This window comes from Myotis nattereri (genome assembly GCF_964212035.1).
Source record: "Myotis nattereri genome assembly, chromosome: 1".
Lineage (NCBI taxonomy): Eukaryota > Metazoa > Chordata > Mammalia > Chiroptera > Vespertilionidae > Myotis > Myotis nattereri.
The window spans coordinates 65511082-65536792 of record NC_138075.1 but is presented as its reverse complement, the minus strand read 5'-3'; the positions used below and the strand labels follow the sequence as shown (position 1 = coordinate 65536792).

The window sequence follows — 25711 nt, the reverse complement described above, 5'->3', positions numbered from 1 at the left end:
TTGGCCCTGCTCTGTGCGTGACAGGGGGTGGCGCCGCAACCTCCCCATCAACCCTGCCTTGAGTGTGACAGGGGACAGTGCCCCAACCCCCCAATCGGCCCTACCCTGAGCGTGACTGAGGGTGGCATCACAACCTCCCAATCGCCCTGCTCTGTGCATGACAGGGGGCGGTGCCCCAACTCCCCAATCGGCCCTGCTCTGAGCCCCACCAGGGGCTGCACCTAGGGATTGGGCCTGCCCTCTGCCACCCGGGAGCAGGCCTAAGCCAGCAGGTCGTTATCTCCTGAGGAGTCCCAGAGTGTGAGAGGGCACAGGCTGGGTTGAGGGATCCCCCTCCCCCCGAGTGCACAAATTTTTGTGGAACGGGCCTCTAGTGTTCTATAATTGATTATGCTGACAGTTACAACTCTATGAATACAGTAAGAAACCATTGAATTATACACTTTAAATGGATGAATTTTCTTATATGGTATGCAAGTTATAACACAATAGCGTTATTTAAACCAGTGGTTCTCAACCTTGGCTGCACATTAGAATCACCTGGGAATCTTTTTAAAATCCTGATTTCTGGGCCTCATCCTCCGGAAATTCTGTTTCTTTGTTACTAATGTTGTGGCCCCACCCCATAACAAAGAAACAGAATTTCCGGAGGATGAGGCCCAGAAATCAGGATTTTAAAAAGATTACCAGGTGATTCTAATGTGCAGCCAAGGTTGAGAACCACTGATTTAAACAAAGGACTCAAACAGAAAAGAAAAGAAAAAAATCATAGTAGCTCTTTAAGATAAAAAAAAAAAAAGAAATCCAGTGGAAATCCAGTATAAACTTGTGAGACACCTAGACAGTGTTGGCGAATAATTGAATTAATTCCTTGGTGGTATTGGAAAAAAACACAAAGAACTGCATATTAACAAATAGTAACTCTTCTGTTTCAGAAATATGACATGTTTTTCCATTTATTTAGATATTTTAAAATTTCTTTCAACAATATTTTATAGTTTTCAGAATATAAATTTCATACTTTTCTTCAATTTATTCCTAAATATTTTATCTCTTTGATACTATAATATATGGAATTTTTTCATTAACTTCATTTTCAGAGTATTCATTACAATGTATAGAAATACACGTAAGTTTTTGTTTTTTAATAAGAAACTTTTTTGCTTCTTTTTCTTTATGTATATTTTTTTTATTGATTTCAGAGGAAGGAAGAGGGAGAAATAGACACATCAGTGATGAGAGAGAATCACTGATCAGCTGCCTCCTGCACACCCCTTACTGGGGATCGAGCCCACAACCCAGGCATGTGCCCTTGACCGGAATCGAACCCAAGACCCTTCAGTCCGCAGGCTGACATTCTATCCACTGAGCCAAACTGGCTAGGATGAAATACAAGTAATCCTATACAATAAAAGCCTAATATGCTAAGTGGCCAGTTGTCTGTTCAACCAATCAAAGCGTAATCTATACTAATAAAGAGCTAATATGCTAATGGTTGGGACACCATAGTGGGTAACGACCACACCATTAGCATATTAGCTGGGACGTTGCTCCAGATTTGGGGCGGAAGCAGGTAGGTGCCTGGAGGAGGCGAGACCATCCCATGCCAGGGAGGACAGGGGTGAGAGCCCATAGTGCCCCCCTCACCAGTCCTTTGCCACCCATCGCTCACACTCTGAGTGCCCTGCGGCTCACGTGCCAGGGGAAGGAGCATAGTGCAGCAGGTGGGAAGCTTCCATGCTCTCCTCCGGTGCCACGATGGGGTGGAGCTGCCACGTTGCTCCCGAGATGGGGAGGAAGTGGGGAGGCACCTAGAGAAGGTGGGACCAACCCGTGGCGATTTGAGGGACTGAAAGCGGGGCTTAAAGTGGCCAGAGAAGGCTAGAGGATTTGGGGGCTGGGCCAGGCATGCTGGAGCTCTGCGTGGACAGGTTTGGGTGTCAAGGCAAGGCTGCAGGTGGGTGAGCGGTGCCGCGTGATTTTGCGCGCTGGGCTCCTAGTATGCTAATAATATACTAAGGCCACTCAACCGCTCGCTATGACGTGCACTGACCACCAGGGGCAGATGCTCCGACCAGTTAGTTAGCTTGCTGCTGGGGTCCGGCCAATCAGGACTGAGCGAGTTGGACCAGACATGCCGTAGAGCCCTCCTGAGGGCCCTCCCCATCTGGCCAACCTCCCACATCCTGCTCTGGCCCCGATTGTGCACCGGTGGGGTCCCTTGGCCTTGCCTGTGCCCTCTCGCAATCCAGGACCCCTTAGGGGAAGTCGGAGAGCCGGTTTCCACCCGGTCCCGCAGGCCAGGCTGAGGAACCCCACTGGAGCAAGAATTCATGCACCAGGCCTCTAGTTTTTACATAATTATCTTTTTTAAAAAAATTTTTTTAAATATATTTTATTGATTTTTTACAGAGAAGAAGGGAGAGGGATAGAGATTAGACACATCGATGAGAGAGAAACATCAATCAGCTGCCTCATGCACACCCCCTACTGGGGATGTGCCCGCAACCAAGGTACATGCCCTTGACTGGAATCAAATCTGGGACCCTCAGTCCGCAGACCGACGCTCTACCCACTGAACTAAACCAGTCAGGGCTATATAATTATCTTATATCCTATAATCTTGCTGAATGGATTTATTAGTTCTAATTATTTTTTAATAGATTCCTTAGGCTTTCCTATATATTTTATATAAATCATGTCATTTGTAAATGGAGCTAGTTTTACTTCTTCCTTTCCAATATGAATGCCTTTTATTTCTTTTTTCTTGACAAACTGTCCTGGCTAGAAACTCAAGTATAATAGTGAATAGATGTAGCAAGGACAGAATCTTTGTCTTCTTCCTGATGTTAAGGAGACAGTATCCTATATAATAAAAGAGAAACATGTAAATTGACCATCCCTCCGCTACACTCACCAGCCAATCAGGAACAAGTATGCAAATTAACCCAATAAAGATGGCGGGTTAATTTGCATACACAGGCACTGGGTGGAGAGCAGAGTGGGAGAGCTGGCAGCTTGGGGGGACGTGGTTCCCTCGGTTGCTCCCCCAAGCTGCTGGGCGGAGAGCCGAGTGGGAGAGCCGGCTGAGAATGGAGCGGCTTGGGGAACTTGGCTCCCCAAGCTGCCAGACGGAGAGCAGAAAGGGAGAGCTGGCAGCTTGGAGGACTTGGCAGAGTGAGAGGCCGTGGGACGGAGACACAGCAGGAAGAGAAAACCAAGAGCACGGGGAGCACCAGGAATTCTGGGAATAGTAGTTCTGTTGGCAGCCCCAGGACCTAAAGCCGAAGCCCAGAGCGCGGGGAGCACCAGGAATGCTGGGAATCGGAGTTCTGGTGGCAGATGGATCTCCTACGCACTACAGCAAAGTGAGCCTGGAGCAAGTTACTGTCACGGTGGGAGATGGAGGGAAAGCAAAGGTGAGAGACATAAGTAAAATCAGAGTGTCCAGGAAAAATTAAAGGGAATATATCCTAAAACTTCCAGGAAATCTCCACCAATGAAGCAAAGAAAAAAAAAGATGCCTCAATTACTCTGTGAGCAACAAACTAAACTGGGTTGGGGTCTCAGACAATTCGCTCATATGATTGCAAAGACAGAAACTCCCGGATTGGAGAGGGCTCCCCTGAGAGCACCTAGGTTGGAGAGGGCGCAGGTCGGGCTGAGGGACCCACCCCCAGTGCACGAATTTTCGTGCACCGGGCCCCTAGTCCAGTATAATTACAGCTTTGAGTTTTTCCTAGATGCCCTCTATCAGGTTGAGGAAGTTCTCTTCTATTAATTTTAAGTCTTTTTTATCATGAACGTGTGTTGGAATTAGTGAAATGCTCTTGCTGCATCTTTTGTGATGATCACATGGTTTAATTTTTTATTCTATAGTGGGGCTTTGACTTACGAGTTTAATTCGTTCCGTGACGGAGCTCGTAACTCAAATTACTCGTATATCAAATCATAAAGAGACACGTGATGCTGGGCTGATGTTGTGGCATTCACTGTGACGTTCGCTGTGCCAACTAGCAGTGGGGTATCTGAAGCTGGCTCGTAACCCGAATTTTAGCTCGCAACTCAAAGCAAAAAATCGGCCGAGAGACGGCTCATATCGCAAAAAACTCGTTAGTCGGGACACTCGTAAGTCAAGGCCCCACTGTATTTATATGGTATATTGCATTGACTGATTTTTAGGTGTTAAGCTATGGACTGCATTTTACATCAGATGATGCTCATTATGCTACATCAACCCACTATTAGCAGCGATTCATGACTGGCTTCAGGAATGACAGAATGATACCTCCATTGTAAAGTTTCATTTTTTCTCTTATGACTATCAAGTAATCTATGAGATGACAATTTAGAACCATGTGAATATTGTTCCTTATGAAGTCAAGTCTCAACTGTTTTCACATCCAGTAATGATCCTTATTTATCATATACTAGTGGCCTGGTGCAGAACACCTCTCCAATCTGAGACTCTTTGGGGGATGTCCGACTGCTAGTTTAGGCCTGATCTTGGGCATCGGGTCTAAACCGACAGTCGGACATCCCTCTCACAATCCGGGACCGCTGGCGCCTAACTGCTCACCTGCCTGCCTGCCTGCCTGCCTGATCGCCCCTAACTGCCCCTAACTGCCCCCTCATGCCAGCCTGGTTGCCCCCAACTGGCCCCCTGCTGGCCTGGTCACCCCAACTGGCCTTCCCTGCAGGCCTGGTACCCCCCAACTGTCCTCCTCTGCTGATCTGATTGCCCCTCACTGCCCCCCATGCTGGCTTGGTAGCCCCTCACTCTCACTGCCCCCCCTGCTGGCCTGGTTGCCCCACGTAGCCTGCTGTTTGGTCGTTATTGTGAGGGTGTCCTGACCAATTTGCATATTACCCTTTTATTAGTATAGATTTCCTTAGGGCTTGCAAAATGTTGATTTTTGTTATTCTAGTATCCTTTTTCTATTAGCTGGTATTCGTCTAAAAAAAGAGCTTTGCCCTAGCCAGTTTGGCTCAGTGAACAGAGCATTGACCTGTAGACTAAAGGGTCCTGGGTTTGATTCTGGTCATGCCCCGTTGCAGGTTCAATCCCCAGAAGGGGGTGTGCAGGAGGCGTGCAGGAGCAGATGATCAATAATTCTCTCTCATCATTGATGTTTCTCTGTCTCTCTCCCTTCCTCTCTGAAATCAATAAAAATATATTTATAAAAGAAGAGCTTTGCCTCATCAACTGAAAATACTCATTTACCATGAAACACAATTCCTACCAACTTTTAAAGAATGATACAATAATCACTACGATGACAACAAACTTCATCTTTCTATTTTTGCTTTCTCATATGTTTCATGGGTTTTTATATCTTTAATATGAGTTAATGAATTATTGCGGTTATTTGTTATTTTTTGATGCTACAATTGTCCAACTCAGGTCAATGGAAGTCCTTTTAAGTTGTGTTCTTCTTTTGACATAAACCCATCCTTATAAGCTTATGTATTCCCTAAGGCCTGGAATCTAGTATTTTCACAGCAATCCCTGATCACATTTAATGGAAAATGGTACTTAAAGAGATCAAAAGCTGGGCCTTAGGGGTGTTTACTGCTTTAGCATTATCTGGAACAGTTTAAAGAGTACAAAAACTCCTTATTCTTAAAGTTTTGAAAGAAATTCCTCTGTGAAACTATTTGAACACTAGGAGCCTGTTGCATGAAGATTCGCGCACCTGGCTGCCAACACCGGTTTTTCTCCGGCACCTGGGACCCAGGCCGTTGGTCCGGCCGCAGTGGAGAAGCCAAGCCTCTTCAGTCTTCAGTCCAGCTGGAGCCTTCAGTCTTCACTCCACACCTGCATATGCAAATTAACTGCCATCTTTGTTGGGTTAATTTGCATAGTCACTCTGATTGCCTGGTGGACATAGCGGAGTGACACCAATTTGCACGTTTCTCTTTAATTAGTGTAGATGGCATTTTTTTAAAAGTATTGTCTCGTGACAATTTTCTGAATTTCTTCAAAGCTTACAAATATTTCAGGTGTTCTGTTTATTAATAAATTGGCATTGTATATTGTTTGATAAAGTAATCCATTTTCAAATGTATTTATAGTCATATAAAGAGTTTTTTTATAATGCTTACAATTCCTTCTGTGATTGTATCATTATTTCCTCATTCTTCTTTCTTATATACAACTGAGTTGGCTCACTTCTTTTTTTTTCTTGATTAGGATGTATAGTGAATAATCAATTTGTTGACTCTTTTTAAGGAAAGTAATTATTAAATTTATGTGTCAGTTCTTCAGTTTCCTAATTTATTACATTTGGCTTCTAACAATAATTACTTACATTTGTTCTTTTAGGCTTAAATATGTATTGTTCACTCTTATCAAATTGACTGCTTAACAAAAAGTATTCTGAGTTATCTTTTCATTATGAATTCACTATTAGGATTCTCAATGGAATTCAGTTTAACCCATACACAAAACATTTATTTCTATCCAATTTCAGCAAGCTTAAAGTAGTTAGCATTTTTTATTTAAAAAAACAAAAACAACTAATATTCTTACCTCTTTTGTAGTAGCTGCTGCTCCAGGTTCATGACTTATACAAAAAGGGCCAGTTTTCCATGCCTCGGTGTCTCCACAGTCACAAAATCCTCCTCCACTAGAAGTATGCATCTAAGAAATGAAAAATGAGTTTGTCTTGATTTCAAAACGTATTACAAAGCAAGGAAGAATGACACAGATAACTCAAATAATAAATGTTCCCTAATACTTCTACCTTAATTGTGTTTAATGTAATGGAAACTGGATATGTAAAAAACCTGAATACTAACCACAACAAAGATGTACCTTCAAATTTGAAAAATTTTTGAAATATACTCTAATTTTTAATAATAGTTTTTAAATTTTTCTACTAATGGAGAACAGATTGTGTAATGTGCAAAAAAAAATCTACACAATTCCCAGAATGCTTAAGTAATGCGATTTTCTAATTAAACAGACACTTTAAAATAATTACAATGATACTTATATATTGTACTTAAGAAATGTAAAAAGTATTTTCATCTATTTGGTGTCCTATAGCAACTAAAATGATTTACATTTTTCCTTTGAGAGTTCTTGCAAAAAAAATTAAATAAAATATATTAAGCCAGATAGAGAATGACAATGGCCTGATTTTGAATTCCCTGACTGGGAATCGAACCATGACCTCCTGGTTCATGGGTTGATGCTCAACAACTGAGCCACACTGGCTGGGTACCTAATGTTGTTCTTGAGTTATTTGTGCCAACTTACATTCCCATTAAAAGGATATATTTCGGAGTTGATCACACTGGGTGAGTTTTTCTGTTACTCATGGGTCCTTTTATTGTGTCAGGGCACATGGCCAGGTTAAGGGCTCAATCCCCATTAGGGGCATGCAGGAGGCATCTGATCAATGATTCTCTCTCACCATTGATGTTTGTATCCCTCCCTCCATCTCCTTTCCTCTCTCGGAAATCAATAAAAATATATTAAAAACAAAACAATATTAGGCAAAAATTATCAAAATTTTAAATGTATATACTGTTCAATCCAGAAAATCTACTTCTAAGAATCTAGCCTTAGGCATTCTTGAATATATACACTGAACTATATGAAAATAAAGACATATGTACACTTCAATATTTGTTGATCAGTGAAAAACTGAAAACAATATAATTGTTTATACAAAGTGGATGAGTTAAATATATGATGATATATTCCCACAAAGGAATACATGCACAATTAAATAAGGCAAGAGTAGGGATGAAAGACACAAATATAAATACATCGTTGTCATTTAGTAATTATAGAGACATACACAGGAATGAAACAGAGAAAAAGAACATTATTACATGTATCAACATAGAATTACACCCATGATATACTGTTAATTTAAAAACAAGTAGCAAAATAGAACATATAGTAGGATCCCATTTATATATACACACACACAATACCTCTCTAAATATATAAACATATGTATGTCTGTGTGCATGTTTGTAAATACATGTTTATAGATAAAAACGATCTGTAAGGATGTACAGTAAAGTGTGTTTAGTTTAACAAAGAAAGTACAAGGGGGCAGAAAGACAAATATAATTTTTATTTATAATCTTCTGTATTATTTGAAATTTTAAAAGGTAAGTTTTATTATATTGCCTAGGTAAATAAACATTTTTTAACACTGTGTGTTTCAAAGATAATCCTCCTATATAATAAAAGCCTAACATGCCAAGTGTCCGGTCATCTGGTTATCAGTTCAACTAATCAAAGCATAATATGCTAATGATATGCTAAGGCAGCTCAACTGTTCACTATGACAGGCACTGACCACCAGAGGGCAGACAGTCGGCCAGTAGCTATGATGTGCACTGACCACCAGGGGGCAGACGCTCTGACCAGTAGGTTAGCTTGCTGCTAGGGTCCGGCCTATCAGAACTGAGCGAGACAGGCCGGACACTCCCTGGAGCCCTCCTGCGATCCCTCCCTGGTTGGCCAACCTCCCGTGTCCCTCCCTGGCCCCAGTCGTGCACCGGTGGGGTCCCTTGGCCTGGCCTGTGCCCTCTCGCAATCCTGGACCCCTCGGGGGATGTTGGAGAGCCAGTTTCCGCCCAATCCCATAGGCCAGGCCAAGGGACCCCACTGGTGCACGAATTTGTGCACTGGGCCTCTAGTATCCTATATAATAAAAGTCTAATATGCAAATTGACCAAAAGGCAGAAGGACAGATCACTATGACATGCACTGACCACCAGGGGGCAGACACTCAACTCAGGAGCTGCCCCTTGGTGGTCAGTGCACTTCCACAGGGGGAGCGCCACTCACCCAGAAGCTGGGCTCACGGCTGGTGAGTGCAGCAGCAGTGGCGAGAGCCTCTCCTGCCTCTGCGGCAGTGCTAAGGATGTCAGATTGATGGCTTAGGCTTGCTCTCTGGGGCAGGCCTAAGCCATCAGTCGGACATCTCCTGAGGACTCCTGAACTGCTAGAGGGAGCAGGCCAGACTGAGGTACCCCCTTCCCCGAGTGCATGAATTTTGTGCACCGGGCCTCTAGTCTATATAATAAAAGCCTAAGCGACTGTTATGGTGGAATAACCAGAATGACTGGTTGCTATGATGCGCACTGACCATCCGGGGCAGACACTCAATGCAGGAGCTGCCTCCTGGTGCTCAGTGTGCTCCCACAAGGGGAGTGCCGCTCAGCCAGAAGCCGAGCTCATGGCTGGCTAGCATAGCGGTGGAGGCAGAAGCCTCTCCTGCTTCTGTGGCAGCGCTAAGGAGCAGTGATCTGAGTGGTAAAGGGCAGTGAGCAGGCAGGCAGTAAGGAGTGAGGGATCCCAGACTGCAAGAGGGATGTCCGCCTGCCAGCTTAGGTTTGATCCTCTGAGGCAGTGGTTCTCAATCTGTGGGTCGCAACCCCTTTGGGGGTCAAACGACACTTTCATAGGGGTCGCCTACATACATCCTGCATACCAGATATTTACATTACAATTCATAACAGTAGCAAAATTACAGTTATGAAGTAGCAACGAAAACAATTTTATGGTTGGGGTCATCACAACCTGAGGAACTGTATTAAAGGGTAGCGGCATTAGGAAAGCTGAGAACCACTGCTCTGAGGGTTCCTGGACTGCAAGAGGGTGCAGGCCGGGCTGAGTGACCACCACCCCAGTGCACAAATTTCGTACACCGGGCTTCTAGTATGTATATAAATTCTCATTATATAAGATTACAACAGGCTGATGTTAAAATAGACCGAGATAGTTATTTTTATAATTAAATCTTAGATATCACCAGCTCTGCCTATGATTTAGTGCTTTTGATCCTAACACTTTATTTCCACACATACTTGTTGAAAGCCTCTATGTCCCAAGTACCATGACAGACATAGGAGGTATAAAGTATATGAGATCTGGACCTTGTCCTGGAGAGCTTAAAGTCAGGTAGGGATGAAAGACACAAATATAAATACATCACTGTCATTTAGTAAATATAGAGACATACACAGAAGCGGAACAAAGAAAAAAGAACATTGTTAGTGAGCTTTGTTTTCTTCTCCAAGTTTATTCTAATTGACTCTAGAATGTGTTCCAAAAAGGAGTGCCAAGATTACAAGCCGGCTTGGTTTTCAGTATTAACTTCCAAGATGCAAGAAGACCCTAGTTAGGTGAACTCAATTACTATTTTGGTTCTACTTGATCAAAGTCATATTATTCTGATCTTGGCTACTTAAAATTTATTCTACTCTTCAATCAAAGACCTTGGTCCTGTCAGCAAGAACAACTGCAAAATAAACTGCCAAATGCCTTGTTCCTATTATCCAGGATGATAGCAAAGTAAAGTAGCAATGCAAAGGTATTCCATATTCACCATTCCAAAATAAGGTAAGAGAAACAACATTAAGAACAATAAAATAATTTCATTTCAATAGTGATGGTAAAAGTATTTTAAAAGTCGGGTTCAGTTATAAAGTTTCTATTAAGAGGTTTCTGCAGGTCCTGCAGGTTTCTGGATTGCTGACTGTACTACATTTGGTATAGTTCTTTCCTATAGCAATTTGGAAAAATGTATTAAGAACCTTTAAAAGTTCTTTAAAAAAATAGAACTAAAATTATTTTTTAGAGCAGTTGGTTTAAAGAAAAATTGAGCAGAAAATATCAAGTTTATATATAGCCCTTCTTCCCCTAATCCTAGAGTGTTTCCTGTATTATTAAGAACTTGCATTAGTGTGGTATATTTGTTACAATTGAGGAGTGTAACCAATGATCAAATATGTAAATTCCACCAGTGATTAGCTTTGTAATCTTGGGAAAACATTTTAACCACACTATATTATAGGCTTCTCAATCTGTTTTTCCTTGTGCACAATATTTATAACCTATATCTATAGCCCAGTACTTCCTGAGCTTAAAGCAATAATATTGAGGCCAGTCTCAAAACATAAACATCACTTTCAACTCTATGGAAGACACAACCTACATAAAACTTTAGGCATGTTACATGTCCAAAAAGAAACATCAGTCCTGGCTGATTAGGCTCTGTGGATAGAGTGTCAGCCTGCGGACCAAAGGGTCCTGGGTTTGATTCCAGTCAAAGGCACCTCAGTAGTAGGCTCCTCCCCTGCGTGGACCCTGGTCAGGACAAGTGCAGGAGGCAACCAATTGATGTGTTTCTCTCACATCAACATTTCTCTCTGTCTTTCCCTCTTTCCAAAAAGCAATGGAAAAATATCCTTGGGTGAGGGTTTTTTAAAAATACACAGAAAGCAGCATCAAGTTATTATGTTTGTCTAAGCCAGGGGTGGGCAAACTTTTTGACTTGAGGGCCACAATGGGTTCTTAAACTGGACCGGAGGGCCGGAACAAAAGCATGGATGAAGTGTTTATGTGAACTAATATAAATTCAAAGTAAACATCATTACATAAAAGGTTACAGTCTTTTTTTTTTTTTAGTTTTATTCATTTCAAACGGGCCGGATTAGGCCCGCGGGCCGTAGTTTGCCCACGGCTGGTCTAAGCCCAGAGTAAAGAACCAATACTGCCCTAATCGGTTTGGCTTGGTGGATAGAGCGTCAGCCTGCAGACTCAAGGGTCCCAGGTTCGATTCTGGTCAAGGGCATGTACCTTGGTTGAGGGCACATCCCCAGTAGGGAGTGTGCAGGAGGCAACTGATTGATATTTCTCTCTCATAGATGTTTCTAATTCTCTACCCCTCTCCCTTCCTCTCTGTAAAAACTCAATAAAATATATTTTTTAAAAAAAGAACCAATACTATTACTTGAGAAGTATATTTCAGCTCAAAATTACAAGGTTGTCTAAAAATGTAACAGGAAAAGAAAAAGCCCTCAACCTCATTAGTAATTAGGAAAATTAAATTAAGATCACAATGTGACACTATTATATAACCATCAGATTGGCTAAAATTAAAAAGACACCAAATCTTGCAAAAATGTGGAGCAATGGCAACTCTTAGATACTGCTGCCATAAATTGGTATAACCACTTTGGAAAACAGTCTGATGTTATCTATTATGAATGAAGATTCATATACTCTAGAACTGGGGTGGGCAACCCCTGGCATGCGTGCCAAACATGGCACGCCAGTAACTTTTGCTGGCATGCAAAACCCTCTCTTATAATCTTCCATTTATAATTTTTGTGAACATTTGAATGACTTAAATGTTAAATTACAAGGAACTGGCAAGACACTCGATGTTATGTTTGGTTACATAAAGGCTTTTGAAAAGAAACTGGAAGTCTTTAAGAGGGATGTGAATGGTGAGAGATTTAGATATTTCCCAAACATCAAGAGGCACATCAAAGACCTCCCAAAAGATGACAGAACAGACTGTCAAAGCCTTCAAAAGCTGTTCTTAAACATCATCGAGTCAACTATTGAGCAGTTCTTCTCAAGATTTGTGAAATTCAGAGAACTGGAAGAGAGAGCAAAATTCATGAGGTTTCCAGACAGCATGAAACTGGAGGAACTAAACTTACAAATGTTTTCATGGATAGACATGGCTGACTTGGAAATGCAGTTGATTGAATTTCAGAGTAGCTCAATTTGGAAGCAGGAATTTATTGACCTTAGAGTTGACTAGGAAAACATTGAAAAAAAGCGATTAGAGACAGAAGTACCAGAGAGAAGTGTCGAAAACGAACTATTGAGGGCTTGGAATGCCATTCCAGAAAAATTTTTGTTTAAAAAACTTTGCAACAGCGTTACTCTCCATGTTTCCATCCACATACGCTTGTGAATCTTTGTTCTCAGTGATGAATTTTGCTAAGTCTCATAATAGGAGTAGCTGACGGATGAAAGTAGTAGCTGGTGCATATCTCTGAAGGTCACGAAATATAAACCTGATGTAAAATCTCTGTCATCAGTGACGCAGCAGCAAAAGTCCCACTGATAATATCAAACCGAGTCATAAAGTTTTCTGTAGGACTATCAGTGTACATGTATACATTAAAAAATAAATGTATTTTTCATCATCATATACTGTGTTTTTGTCGCTTGAATGAATTTTATTATTTCTTCAACGTTCTTCACATACGTACATCTTAAGAGATATCAAGTAGGCATAACATGTTCTCAAAAAATTAGGGTTGGCACACAGAAGAATTTTGAGTCAGAGATTTTGCTGGTTTTGGCACGCACTCACAAAAAGGGTGCCCACCCCTGCTCTAGAACTCAGCAATTCTATTCCAGATAAATAGCCCAGAAAAACTACTGTACATATATACCAAAATGCACAAATAAGAATGTTCATAGCAGAATTGTTCATAATAACCACAAATTAGAAGCAATCTGCATTACCCATATATAGCACAATAAATAAAGACAAGCCGAAACCGGTTTGGCTCAGTGGATTGAGCGTCGGCCTGCGGACTGAAAGGTCCCAGGTTCGATTCCGGTCAAGGGCATGTACCTGGGTTGCGGGCACATCCCCACTGGGAGATGTGCAGGAGGCGGCTGATCGATGTTTCTCTCTCATCGATGTTTCTGACTCTCTATCTCTCTCCCTTCCTCTCTGTGAAAAATCAATAAAATATATTAAAATAAATAAATAAATAAATACAAAATGGATTACTGAGCATATAAGGCCAATGGACAAATTACAGCTACACACACAATGCTGAATGAAAGAAGTCACTCAAAAGGAAAAAGATACAGTATGACTCCACCTATATAAAGTTCAAAAATCAATAAAACTTGCCCTAACTGGTTTGGCTCAGTGGATAGAGCATCAGCCTGGAGACTAAAGGGTCCTGAGTTAGAATTTGGTCAAGGACACATGCTGGTCAAGGTTCAATCCCCAGTGGGGGTGTGCAGGAGGCAGTCAATCAATGATTCTCTCTCATCACTGATGTCTCTATCTCTCTCCCTCTCCCTTCCTCTCTGAAATCAATAATATATATATATATATTTTTAAAAAACACACAAAAAAACCCCAGATAAAACTATTCAATATGATTTGAGTGATAAGCTAAAACGGAAATAAAGGACAAATTATTGTGAGGGGTGAGAGAAAGATTATGATCCAGGAAGAACAAATGGGAGGAGGCCTCTGAGAGCAGGCAATGTTTTATTTCTTGACCTCAGTAGTGGTTACATGAGTGTTCACTTTATAGTTGTCCTTTAAGCTGTTCATATACCTTACACAACCTTTTGTATAAATGTGACATACTTATAAAAAATTGTATGGGACTACCTCTTCCTCATATAATATGTTTAATCAGAGCTAAAGTTACACACATCAGAACTGTAATAGCAGGAATTCAAGTACTGGTCAGGAATATGAACTAGGTGGCCAACAGATTCCTGCTAATCTAGATATTTTATGGCTCTATTTTCATACCTTGTAACGATGGTTTTTATGAACACTGTTCTGGAAGCAGTCCATACAGAGTACACATGTTGGATCAATTGCACAATCCCTGAAAAAGATTAAAAATCAGAATCCAAAATTTAGATTACTCCCATTGATGCTTACGGACTATAATGTAATGTGAATGAGTTTCCTATATGATCCAAACTAATTATAAAAATGCTTCAAAAACTAAATTTCAAATAATTTTAGCCATAGTCAAATGTTTAAGTTTGTATATTTCATTTTGTTTCTTAAATCATTCTCATTACTTTGAGTTTGCACATGGTTTCAAACTGTTAAGATACACTTCATAATTAGTTTTATGAAAAACAATTCCAGCATGTCATAATTTCAAGAGTTTCATCAAAAGGTTGATGAGACTTGGGGACTCAACAGCGTTGAGTCACACATGTAGTCACCTGTTGGGAATGGCTAAAGGCATTTCCCCAAACCTGAATAGGAAACTGATTGTGGCTGCCAGACAGTTAGAAGGCATCTTAATCTACATGTTATTGCCTCCTACTGGCCAAACACCTGAAAAGCCTTAGGCTATTCCCCTGACAATGCTTCTGTACCCTTTGAAACCTTACCCTTTGAAGTGTATTATCTCCACCTTGCCTTAGGACAAATTGTGTTAATAAAAGCAAGGGTCCTAGACAAGGCGGCAGTCTTCAGTTCCTTTAGCTGAAGGTCCTCTGACCCCCAATGTCTTTCAAAATTATATCTCGTCTCCGGACTCTTTATTAGTCTCTGGATTTCTATGTCATCTATGCATAGCCTTTTCCAGATTCCTGAACCCTTCTTGATGCTGGGACAAGAACCCCAGCAATTAACTTTTAAAAAAGTATTTGCAATCATCTTACCCATTACATTTACAAACACTTTACAAACAATGATTGTTCAATGGTAAATAAAGCTTGGATAAAGACAAAAGCCATTAGAATGTAAGCATCATAAGGGCAGGAATTTCTATTTATTTAAAAAATTTTTAATTTATTGATTGATTTTAGAGATAGAGGAAGGGGGAGAGAGAGAAACATTGATTTGTTCCACTTATTTTTGTATGCATTGGTTGATTCTTGTATGTGCCCTGACTTGGGACCGAACCCGCAACCTTCGTTATCAGGACAATGCTCTAACCAACTTAACTACCTGGCCAGCATTCTATTTATTTTATACGAGAGGCCCAGTGCATGAATTCATGCACACATGGGGTCTCTCGGCCTGGCCAGCGACTGGGGCCAGCGATTGGGGTCCATTGGGGCAGTCTCGCCCAGTCCCGATCAGGCTGATCAGGGACCACCGGGCCGCCGGGGAGGGACAATGGAGAGCTCCAGGGCATGTCTAGCCCTCTCACCCAGTCCAGATCAGATGGACCCCAGCAGCAAGCTAACCTACCATTCTTCCCCTTGGTGGTCAGTGAGCATCACAGAGACGGATTGAGAGGTTAACCGAATGGTGGACCGATAGGCTGGACACTTAGCATATTACGCTTTTAGTATATAGGAGGATATTGATATGTCCCAAACACCTTAAAACAGTGCCTACTACATGTTAGATATTGAACTAATATTTATTGAATGAGTGAAATTCAATCTCTCTTCATCTCTTCCCTAACAGCTTTTAAAATGTACTATTTTATTTAATATTTTCAGGAAAACACTAAGGACAATATACAGTAAGTCCTCACTTAAGGTCACCTATAGGTTCTTTGACTTTAAGTGAAACAACATATAACAAAACTAATTTCAGCCCTGGCTGAGTGGTTCAGTTGGTTGCAACATCATCTGGTACGCTAAAAGGTTGCAGGGGTTCGATTTTCCCAGTCAGGACACATACCTAGGTTGAGGGTTCAATCCCTAGTCAAAGCACATATGGGAGGCAACCAATTGATATTTTTCTCTAACATCGATGTCTCTCTCTCTCTCTCTCTCTCTCTACCAATTTTAAAATACATATCCTCGGGTGAGGATTAAAAAAAACCCACACACACCAAAAATATAATTTTTAAAATAGGTTAATATAAACAAGAGTTAAGTTCCTATGGCATCTTATCACTATAATGAACAACACTGAACAAAATGTTGGGGACCTGCTATAAATTGGTGCAAAATGCAAAATTAATTTTTTAAAAATAATTTTTTTTTATTGATTTCAGAGAGGAAGAGAGAGGGAGAGATAGACTGAAACATCAGTGATGAAAGAGAATCATTGATCGGCTGCCTCCTGCATGCCCCCCACTGGGGATGGAGCCCTCAACATAGGCATGTGTCCTTGACCAGAATTAAACCTGGGACCTTCAGTCCGCAGGCTGATGTTCTATCCACTGAGCCAAACTGGCTAGGGCTACAAAATTAATTTTTAAAATATTTAGAAGAGTTGAAGATATGGAATTGGAAGTTTTAAAAATGAATCTTAAAATAACAGGAAATAAAAATTGCCTAACAATGTTCTCTAAAATGTATTTGATCTACTGACCTATTTAGAGCAGGATTTCTAAACCTCAACAGTACTAAAGTTTTGAACCAGATAGTTGTCAGACATAAAGATGTCCTGTGCATTGCAGATGTTTAAGCAGCAACCCTGTCTCTACCCACTAGTACCATTTCCCCAGTTGTGACAATTTGAAATGCCTCCATGTGCCCTAGCCAGTATGGTTCATCCCGGTTAGGGCACATGCCCAAGTTGCAAGCTAGATCCCCAACAGGGCCTGCAGGAGGCAGCCAATTGATTTTTCTCTTTCACTGATGTTTCCCTCACCCTTCCTCTCTCTCTTTCTAAAAACATTAATAAAAACATATATATTTTTTAAATGTCTCCATGACACTTTTGGAGAAATAGGGTCTAAAAATGTCTACTATGCTTTAGTTGAAACTGATTGGGGCTTCAGCTAAAAATATGTAAGATAAATGAAGTATATCAGGCTATACAGCAAAACAGTGTACAAAACACATAAGCTGACTTTTTCCTGATGAAAGAATTGGATAAAAGATAGTAAGCTCTAAACAACTATTAACTAAATATAAACCAGTCAAACCTAGAATTACAGTAAAGCAAAAAACAATTTCTGTATTTATAAAGTCTAAAAAGTCCCACTTCTAACCCAACCTAAACTACCTCTATTAAAGGAGAAAAAAGAAAAACCACTAAAAGTGCTGCTAAGATCTAAAAGTTGAAAGTTTCAGGCAGGATTAGGGAGTGAAAAAGTTTTCCATGTTTAAGGCAACTGCTCTCACAAAGGGTAAAAGCCTAAATCTGTTTCTAGTTTCCATACCACTGGCCTCCTTTACCCAGTGAAATTCTTTCTACCCTTACAGGTCTGCAATCCTTTGGCACCAAATCTCACTTGGTAACAAAAACTGACTTGAAATAACATGAAACTACAGACTCTATGTATACCACTTGCTGTGAATATTTACAGATTTCTTACAAAAATGCTGTGTTTGATGATAAGATCCTGCCTTGACTCTGCTAGGGAAGTATAAAAATTCTGAAATACACCTGGCCTCAAGAGTTTCAAATTAAGAGTATGTGGACTACATAATGAGGCAAAAATCTATCACTTATGCACACTTTTGGAGAAAATAAAGAAAAAATGAGAAAACTGCTTAATTATGTCATATTAAAAAAACAAGCTGCCGGCTGACGTGGCTCAGTGGCTGAGTGTTGACATATGACCTAGGACAGTGATGGCAAACCTATGACACACGTGTCAGAGGTGACACGCGAACTCATTTTTTTGGTTGATTTTTCTTTGTTAAATGGCATTTAAATATATAAAATAAATATCAAAAATATAAGTCTTTGTTTTACTATGGTTGCAAATATCAAAAAATTTCTATATGTGACATGGCACCAGAGTTAAGTTAGGGTTTTTCAAAATGCTGACACGCCGAGCTCAAAAGGTTCGCCATCACTGAACTAGGAGGTCAGGGTTCGATTTCTGTGAAGGGCACATGCCTGGGTTGTGGGCTTGATCCCCAGTCGGGGGAGTGCAGGAGGCAGCCAATCAATGATTCCCTCTCATCATTGATGTTTCTATCTCTCCCCCTCTCTCTTCTTCTCTGAAATTAAAACAAATTTTAAAAACAAACAAGAAAACAAGCTACTAGTATACTAGCAAAAACAGATGTATAAGTGAATAATAAAAGGAAGTTAGTTAAGTAGGATTACACAAGTAATAAACCAAGAAAGGTACATCATGAAGTAGGTGTCCCTGAATTACAAAATATCAATATTGTAATTACAACCAATCCTGTAAATTTCTAATTCTTACCTACAAGAATATGTTGTTTCTCCACTTTTGAAAACCTTCCCACAGAGTTGAAATACTCCACTATGTTTTAATTTCTCTAAAGAAATATCTGGATCTTCTCCAAATAAATACCATTCCAGTGGAGTGAATATTGACGTTTGTATATTCTCCTCCTGCTTTTCCAAGTCTGGGTCCATTTCAGCAAAATAAATTTCCGGCACCAATTGTGCCAAATGGTGCAAGAAAGTAGTATGAAAATCAGCTTGCTGATCCCACCACTGAAAGAAAAGAAAATGAGTAGATTTTGTTATAAGTTCCTTCTTAAAATTCTAGGGGCACAGTTCTGTAATTTCAGAGAAAGTGACCTACAATATATTCTTATTTTATCCTTTGCCAATACAAAAGGAAAGTGGGTGATTAAAAAAAAGTCTTGGAAACAAGTGATTGCCCACATATACCATAGATACCTGGAAAAAAGAAAAGCAGCTGTAGTGGGTGAGAATTATCCTTCCCTTCTGAAATGGCTAATTTTTGGTGTGCATAGGTAACTCTATTATCATTTAGAGGCTATACAGACAAAGCGTTCCCCACAGTATTAGTTTTTTTTTCAAGAACCATGCAATTAATGAGAGATCAAAATGAATGAGTGCCAAAGAGTTTTTAGAACACAAAAAAAGCACTAACCATCAAAGAAAAAAAAAAATTGGGCTTCATCAAAAGTAAAACCTGCTCTTCAAAAGAAACTGTTACAGATGGCTTCTATGCCATGCTTATTTTTAAAAAATATATATTTGTATTGATTTCAGAGAGGAAAGGAGAGGAAGAGAGAAACATTAATGGTGAGAGAATCACTGATTGGCTGCCTCCTACAAGCCCCACTGGGGATGGAGCCTGTAACCTGGGCATGTGCCCTGACCCGAGAATTGAACCGTGACCTCCTGGTTCACTGGTGTAGGTCAACACTCAACCACTGAGCAACATCAGCTGGGCTATGCCATGCTTATTTACATCTGAAAGCATGCTCAACATCCTTAGTCATTACAAAAATGCAAATTAAAATGACAATGAGATTACCCTACAAAACCCATTAAAATGTAGGTAAAAAAATAAAATAAAGCCCTGGCCAGGGTGGCTCAGTTGATTGGAGCAGGTTTGATCCCTGGTCAAGGCACATAACTAGGTTGTGGGTTCGATCCCCAGTTGGGGCACATGCAGAAGACAACCAATTTGATGTTTCATGTTTCTCTCTCTCTCACTCCCTCCCCTCTTTCTAAAATCAATAAGCATGTCCTGGGGTGAGGATTAAAAGAGTAAACAATGCTGCCCTAGCTGGTGTGGCTCAGTGGACAGCCTGTGGACGAAAGGGTCTCAGGTTCGACTCCAGACAAGGGCACGTGCCCAGGTTGCAGGCTCCATCCCCAGTAGGGAGTGTGCAGGTGGCAGCTGATCAATGATTCTCTCTCATTGTTGATGTTTCTATCTCTCTTTCCCTCTTCCTTCTGCTCTGAAAGCAATAAAAATATATAAAAAAAGAGTAAACAATGTCATGTTGCTTGACTTAGACAAACAAGTGTCAATACTTCTGCAATTAAGAAAAAAACTCTTAAAAATCTGTAAAATATATTTAAAATGACACCAAATATTTTCAAATTATCTCCCTAATGATATTTATTAACTAGAAAGTTAAAAGATAGTAAGTATAAAGTAGAGACCCTGCAGATACCAAGTTAACCAAGTGATTAAGATAAATATCACTAATAAAAAATATTAATATCAAGACTCCCTTAATATGATGCCCTGAGAAAAATATGGTACCATTTTTGTGTTATTCTTGCCCAAAATGTATAACCTCATTCCAATCATGAAAAAACATCAAACTCAAATTGAGGATCATTGTACAAAACTGTGCAATAATCTTCGAAAGTATCAAGGTCATCCAGCCAGTGTGGCTCAGTGGTTGAGCACTGACCTATGAACCAGGAGGTCACGGTTTGATTCCCGGTCAGGGCACATGCCTGGGGTTTCCCGGGTTTCAGGCTTGGTTTCCGTAGGGGGCATGCAGGAGGCAGCCAATCAAATGATTCTCTCTCATCATAGATGTTTCTTTCTCTCTCTCCCTTCCTCTCTGAAATCAATAAAATATATATATATGTATAGATAGATAGATAGATAGATAGATATTAAAAGTATCACAGTCATGAAAAACAAGGAAAGACCAAGATACTGTTACAAATTGAAAGAGACTATGAAGAAACTGAGACACAAACTGGAAGAGATAAAGGAGAAATACTAAATGTAATGTGGGATCCTAAAAAAAACCCTGGAACAGAATAAGAACATTAGTGGGAAAACTGGTAAAATTCAAATAAGGTTTGTAGGTTAGTTATTATCAATATTAATTTCTTTACCCTAATAATTATACTAAGGTTATGCAGGATGTCAACATTAGTGGATATAGGCCTGAGAGATATAAAATAACTGTCTGTGCTATTTTTTCAAGTTTTCTGTAAGTCTAAAATGAGTCCAAAATAAAAAGTTACAAAAGTTACAAATAGTGCAGATGTCTATTTACTAATATAGAGAGGCATTAATAATATACTAGAGGCCCAGTGCACAGGTAGGGTCCTTAGGCCTGGCTGGCGATCAGGGCCAATCAGGGCTTTCCTTCCCCAGCTGCCGGCCAGGGCGTTCCTTCGTTCCATGCCGCCCCCTGGTGGTGAGTGCACGTCATAGAGGGTGGTCGAATTCCTGGTCGGTGGAACTCTCGAGGGGACAATTTGCATATTAGCCTTTTATTATATAGTTCAGTAAAGTAGGTTACAAAGCAATATGTATGAAATCTCATTTGGATTAAATATTAATTGTATTTACATGGGGGGAAATCAGAGGGAATATATACCAAAATGTTAACAGTTGTGGGTAGTGAGATTTTAGCATATTTTCATGGACTCTGTTTGTATGTCTGCTTACCTATGAATAATATCTTTACAGTGCTTTCATATTAGGGGGATAATTTTTTATTATAAAAACTAAGACATTTTACTAAAACCTTTTTTAAAAAACTGTGCCTTCCAGCCTTGGCTGGTGTGCCTAAGTGGTTGAAGCGTCAGCCCACGCACAGAAGAGTCGTGGGTTCAATTTCCGGCCCCAGGCAGGGTGAGTTCAGCATTGGGAGGCAACCAAACTATGTGTCTCTCTCATGTCAATGTTTCTCTCTCTCTCCTCCCCAACCACTTCCACCCTCTCTAAAAAACTGATGGAGAAATATCTTCAGGTGAGGATTAACAACAACCATAAAACACCAAACAACAATAACAAAAAAACCTGTGCCTTCCAGCCCTGGCTGGGTGGCTCAGTTGGTTGGAGCATCATCCCATACACCAAAAAGTTTGCTTTTGTTCTGTTTGATTGCTCTTAGTAATTTTCCCAATTTAAGAATAAAATTAATAATTCTTTATTCAATCCCCAGATTTTTTTTTCCAGCATCTGGAATTAAGGGAAGGTTTTCCTAATTGTTCTCTGAAAACAAGCTCTCACATCATTTAAATTCCCAAATATTTCCCTCATCCCCAGGGACTTACTTGGATGCTTGTTCAGGAACATCATTCTGAAAAAGAAACTTTAAATATAGTATATAACTCTTTTTCTAATTCTTCTGTTTTGAAGTGGTTACAACATCTGGAGGCTCTAGAAGTGGTCATGTGGCAAGTACTGGGTTAGTAATTGAAGCATCTCTAGCACCAAGAAATCTTTTGGTTACACAATGTTTTCTTGTGATACCATTTGACAGGTTCATAAACATAAGAAAACAACAACCCTAGTTCAACTGCTTACACCATAGGGAAACCCTACCCTATCTGATAATTGGGTCTCTAAGCCTGTCAAAACATTTCCTTTCAGCTAACTTCCATTCTTACAGCTCACAATTAACCCAAAATCTACCTTCCTGTAACTTTTAGCCTACACTGCCTGAAATGATCCAATACAATTTACTCTGCTATTTTACCCAATACAAAACATTTCCTCTCAGTCAACTTCCATTCTTACAGCTCACAATTAACCCAAAATCTACTTTCCTGTAACTTTTAGCCTACACTGCCTGAAATGATCCAATACAATTTACTCTGCTATTTTATCCAACAGCCTTTCAAATAAATTAAGGTAACTATTATATTCCTCCTTAGTCTCTTCATTTTGAGACTGAACTAGAACATAGAAACTAAAGAAATGTGTCCATTCCTAATGACATAGTATCCAGACCGTTCTCCATTTATGGAACATGTACAATATGCCTCCACACAGGGGAGCAGAACTATTTATTACCTTTCTTATCCAGAGCACTAAATTGCTTTAAAAGATCGTGTTCTTTTTTTGCCAGTCATATCACATTATGACTTAGTGAGCTTGCAACAATTAAAACCCTAGATCAGAGGTCCTCAAACTTTTTAAACAGGGGGCCAGTTCACTGTCCCTCAGACATTCCACACATGCGCACTGCAGGCCCGGGACGAGTCGTCTGCTAAGCAGGACAGGCAGTGGCGGCAAAAACACCCGGCGGGCCGGATAACTGTTTTCGGCGGGCCTCATGTGGCCCACGGGCTGTAGTTTGAGGACCCCTGCCCTAGATCAATCACATATAATTGTGATGAAAGATAGAGTTTACTGTTATTTACTTGAGTGTAGTTCATCTTCTAATAGTTTACTTAATGCCATTCTTCAGAACAAAGTCTAGTTGACTTGTTTGGAAGAGTGGAGCTATAACTACTTAAGGTGTCTTTATGGACTACCTTTTAAAATGCCTTTGAACTTTTGGTATTTATGAGTAATGACATTAACCACAGAAGGACAACTCTATTAATTTATCCACTGGTGGTGGTGATTGTTTTTTTTTAATACAGTACACACATATTCTGCCTTAGGAAGAGAATATGAGATATGTACCCCAGAGTTTAGGAAAGCAGATTTCATTCATCAAAAGACTTCAAGGAAAGCCTAGAAAATTGGAGCATGAACTTATGGTTGGAGGAGAAAAAGAAAATGGTTTAAGAGGGACAGTATGTTCTCAAAGCCATATCCTGACTGCATGTTTATGTATTTCAACAGGGAAGAAAAGAGAGGGACCTTGTTTATCACATGACTCTATATTTGTCCTAGCCTATTTTATCAATGTCATGAAGACACAGTAAACTTCCTTATCATATTTGCCAACACAAGGCTTGCAGGGATAAAAAATTCTCCTTAGGCTGATATTGCATTGAAACTAATAAGGTGAAGCTTAATTGTAATTAAAGTAAACTCCATCTGGACAAGGCCTATGTCATTCCCATATAGCAAGTAAGCACTTTGGTAAGTACTAGTATAACTCTTCCGGAGTTTTTCAGTAACTTTATTTAGTAGAGCATATTTCCATAACCACTTAGCTTATTAGAAGGGTATAACTTAACATTAAAAAAAAAAAAGGTTGTACCAAATGCTTTAAAAAAAAAAACACCAAACTCATTATATAACTACTAGAGGCCCGGTGCACAAAAATTTGTGCACTTGGGGAGGAGAGGGGGTCCCTCAGCCCAGCCTGTGCCCTCTCACAGTCTGGGACCCCTCGGGAGATAACGACCTGCTGGCTTAGGCCTGCTCCCAGGTGGCAGAGGGCAGGCCCAATCCCTAGGTGCAGCCCCTGGTCGGGCTCAGAGCAGGGCCGATTGGGAAGTTGGGGCGCCGCCCCCTGTCATGCACAGAGCAGGGCGGATTGGGAGGTTGCAATGCCACCCTCAGTCACGCTCAGGGTAGGGCCGATTGGGGGGTTGGGGCACTGTCCCCTGTCACACTCAAGGCAGGGTTGATGGGGAGGTTGCGGCACCACCCCCTGTCACCCACAGAGCAGGGCCAATCAGGGGGTTGGGGCACCGCCCCCTGTCACACACAGAGCAGGGTCGATCAGGGGGTTGGGGAGCTCCCCCCTGTCACACTCAGGGCAGGGCCGATGGGGAGGTTATGGCTCTACCCCGTCACACACAGAGCAGGGTCCGTGGGGGAGGGGGGGGGTTGGGGCGCCACACCCTGTCACCCACAGAGCAGGGCTGATCAGGGGGTTGGGGCGCCGCCACTGTCACACTCAGGGCAGGGCCAATGGGGAGGTTATGGCTCTACCCCGTCACACACAGAGCAGGGCCCATGGGGGGGGGGGGGGGGTTGGGCTCCACACCCTGTCACCCACAGAGCAGGGCTGATCAGGGGGTTGGGGAGCGGCACCCTGTCACACACAGAACCGTAGGGCGATCAGGGGGTTGGGGAGCTCCCCCATATCAGGCACAGAGCAGGGCTGATCAGGAGGTTGGGGTGCCTTCCCCAGTCACAAACAGAGCAGGGCGGATAGGGAGGTTGTGGCCCCGCCCCCTGTCACACACAGAGCCACAGGGCGATCAGGGGGTTTGGGCGCTGGCCCCTGTCACGCTGATCCCAGTGCCGGGAGGCCTCGCGGCTCCGCTGATCCCGGTGCTGGGAGGCATATTACCCTGTTACTATATAGGATAGAGGCCTGGTGCACAGGTGGGGGCCAGCTGGTTTGCCCTGAAGGGTGTCCTGGATCAGGGTGGGGGTCCCGCTTGGGTGCCTGGCCAGCCTGGATGAGGGGATGATGGCTGTTTGCATCTGGTCACACCCCCTTCAGGGTGGGGGTCCCCACTGGGGTGCCTGGACAGTCTGGGTGAGGGCTGAGGGCCGTTTTCAGGCTGGCAGGCAACTGAAGCTCCCAACCTCTCCTTTTTTTCTTTTTCTTTTTTTATTCTGGGATTTATTTACCTTCTATGGCTGTCACTGGAGCTGAGAGCCGGCTTTAGCTCTGAGGCTCGGCTCCAGCTCTGAGACCTCGGCTGCTGAAAGCAGGTCTCTGGGTTTGTTTGGATTCTATAATTGAAACACTGTTTCAGCTCCAGCTCTGAGGCCGGCTGGCTGAAAGCAGGTTTCTGGGGATTGTTTAGCTTCTATAATTGCAACATTGTTTCTTAGACTGCAGCTCAGAGGCCGGCAGCGGCCGGCGGGGAACCTTGGCTTCCTCCGTCACTGGAGCAAGCAAGCCTCCTGTTTGCTTCAGCTGCCT

At 41.4% G+C, this 25711-nt stretch overlaps 1 protein-coding gene across 1 annotated transcript in view; it reads right to left on the bottom strand.

The window, feature by feature from the left end:
• Window positions 1-25711, bottom strand: part of UBR1 (ubiquitin protein ligase E3 component n-recognin 1) — a 141803-nt gene that overhangs the window by 108282 nt on the left and 7810 nt on the right. The window contains exons 3-5 of the mRNA XM_081112661.1: window positions 18637-18893; window positions 14349-14427; window positions 6533-6643 (exon numbers count right to left, since the gene is read on the bottom strand). Of these exons, the coding sequence (XP_080968787.1) occupies window positions 6533-6643; window positions 14349-14427; window positions 18637-18893 (447 nt within the window). The remainder of the gene's footprint in view (window positions 1-6532; window positions 6644-14348; window positions 14428-18636; window positions 18894-25711) is intronic.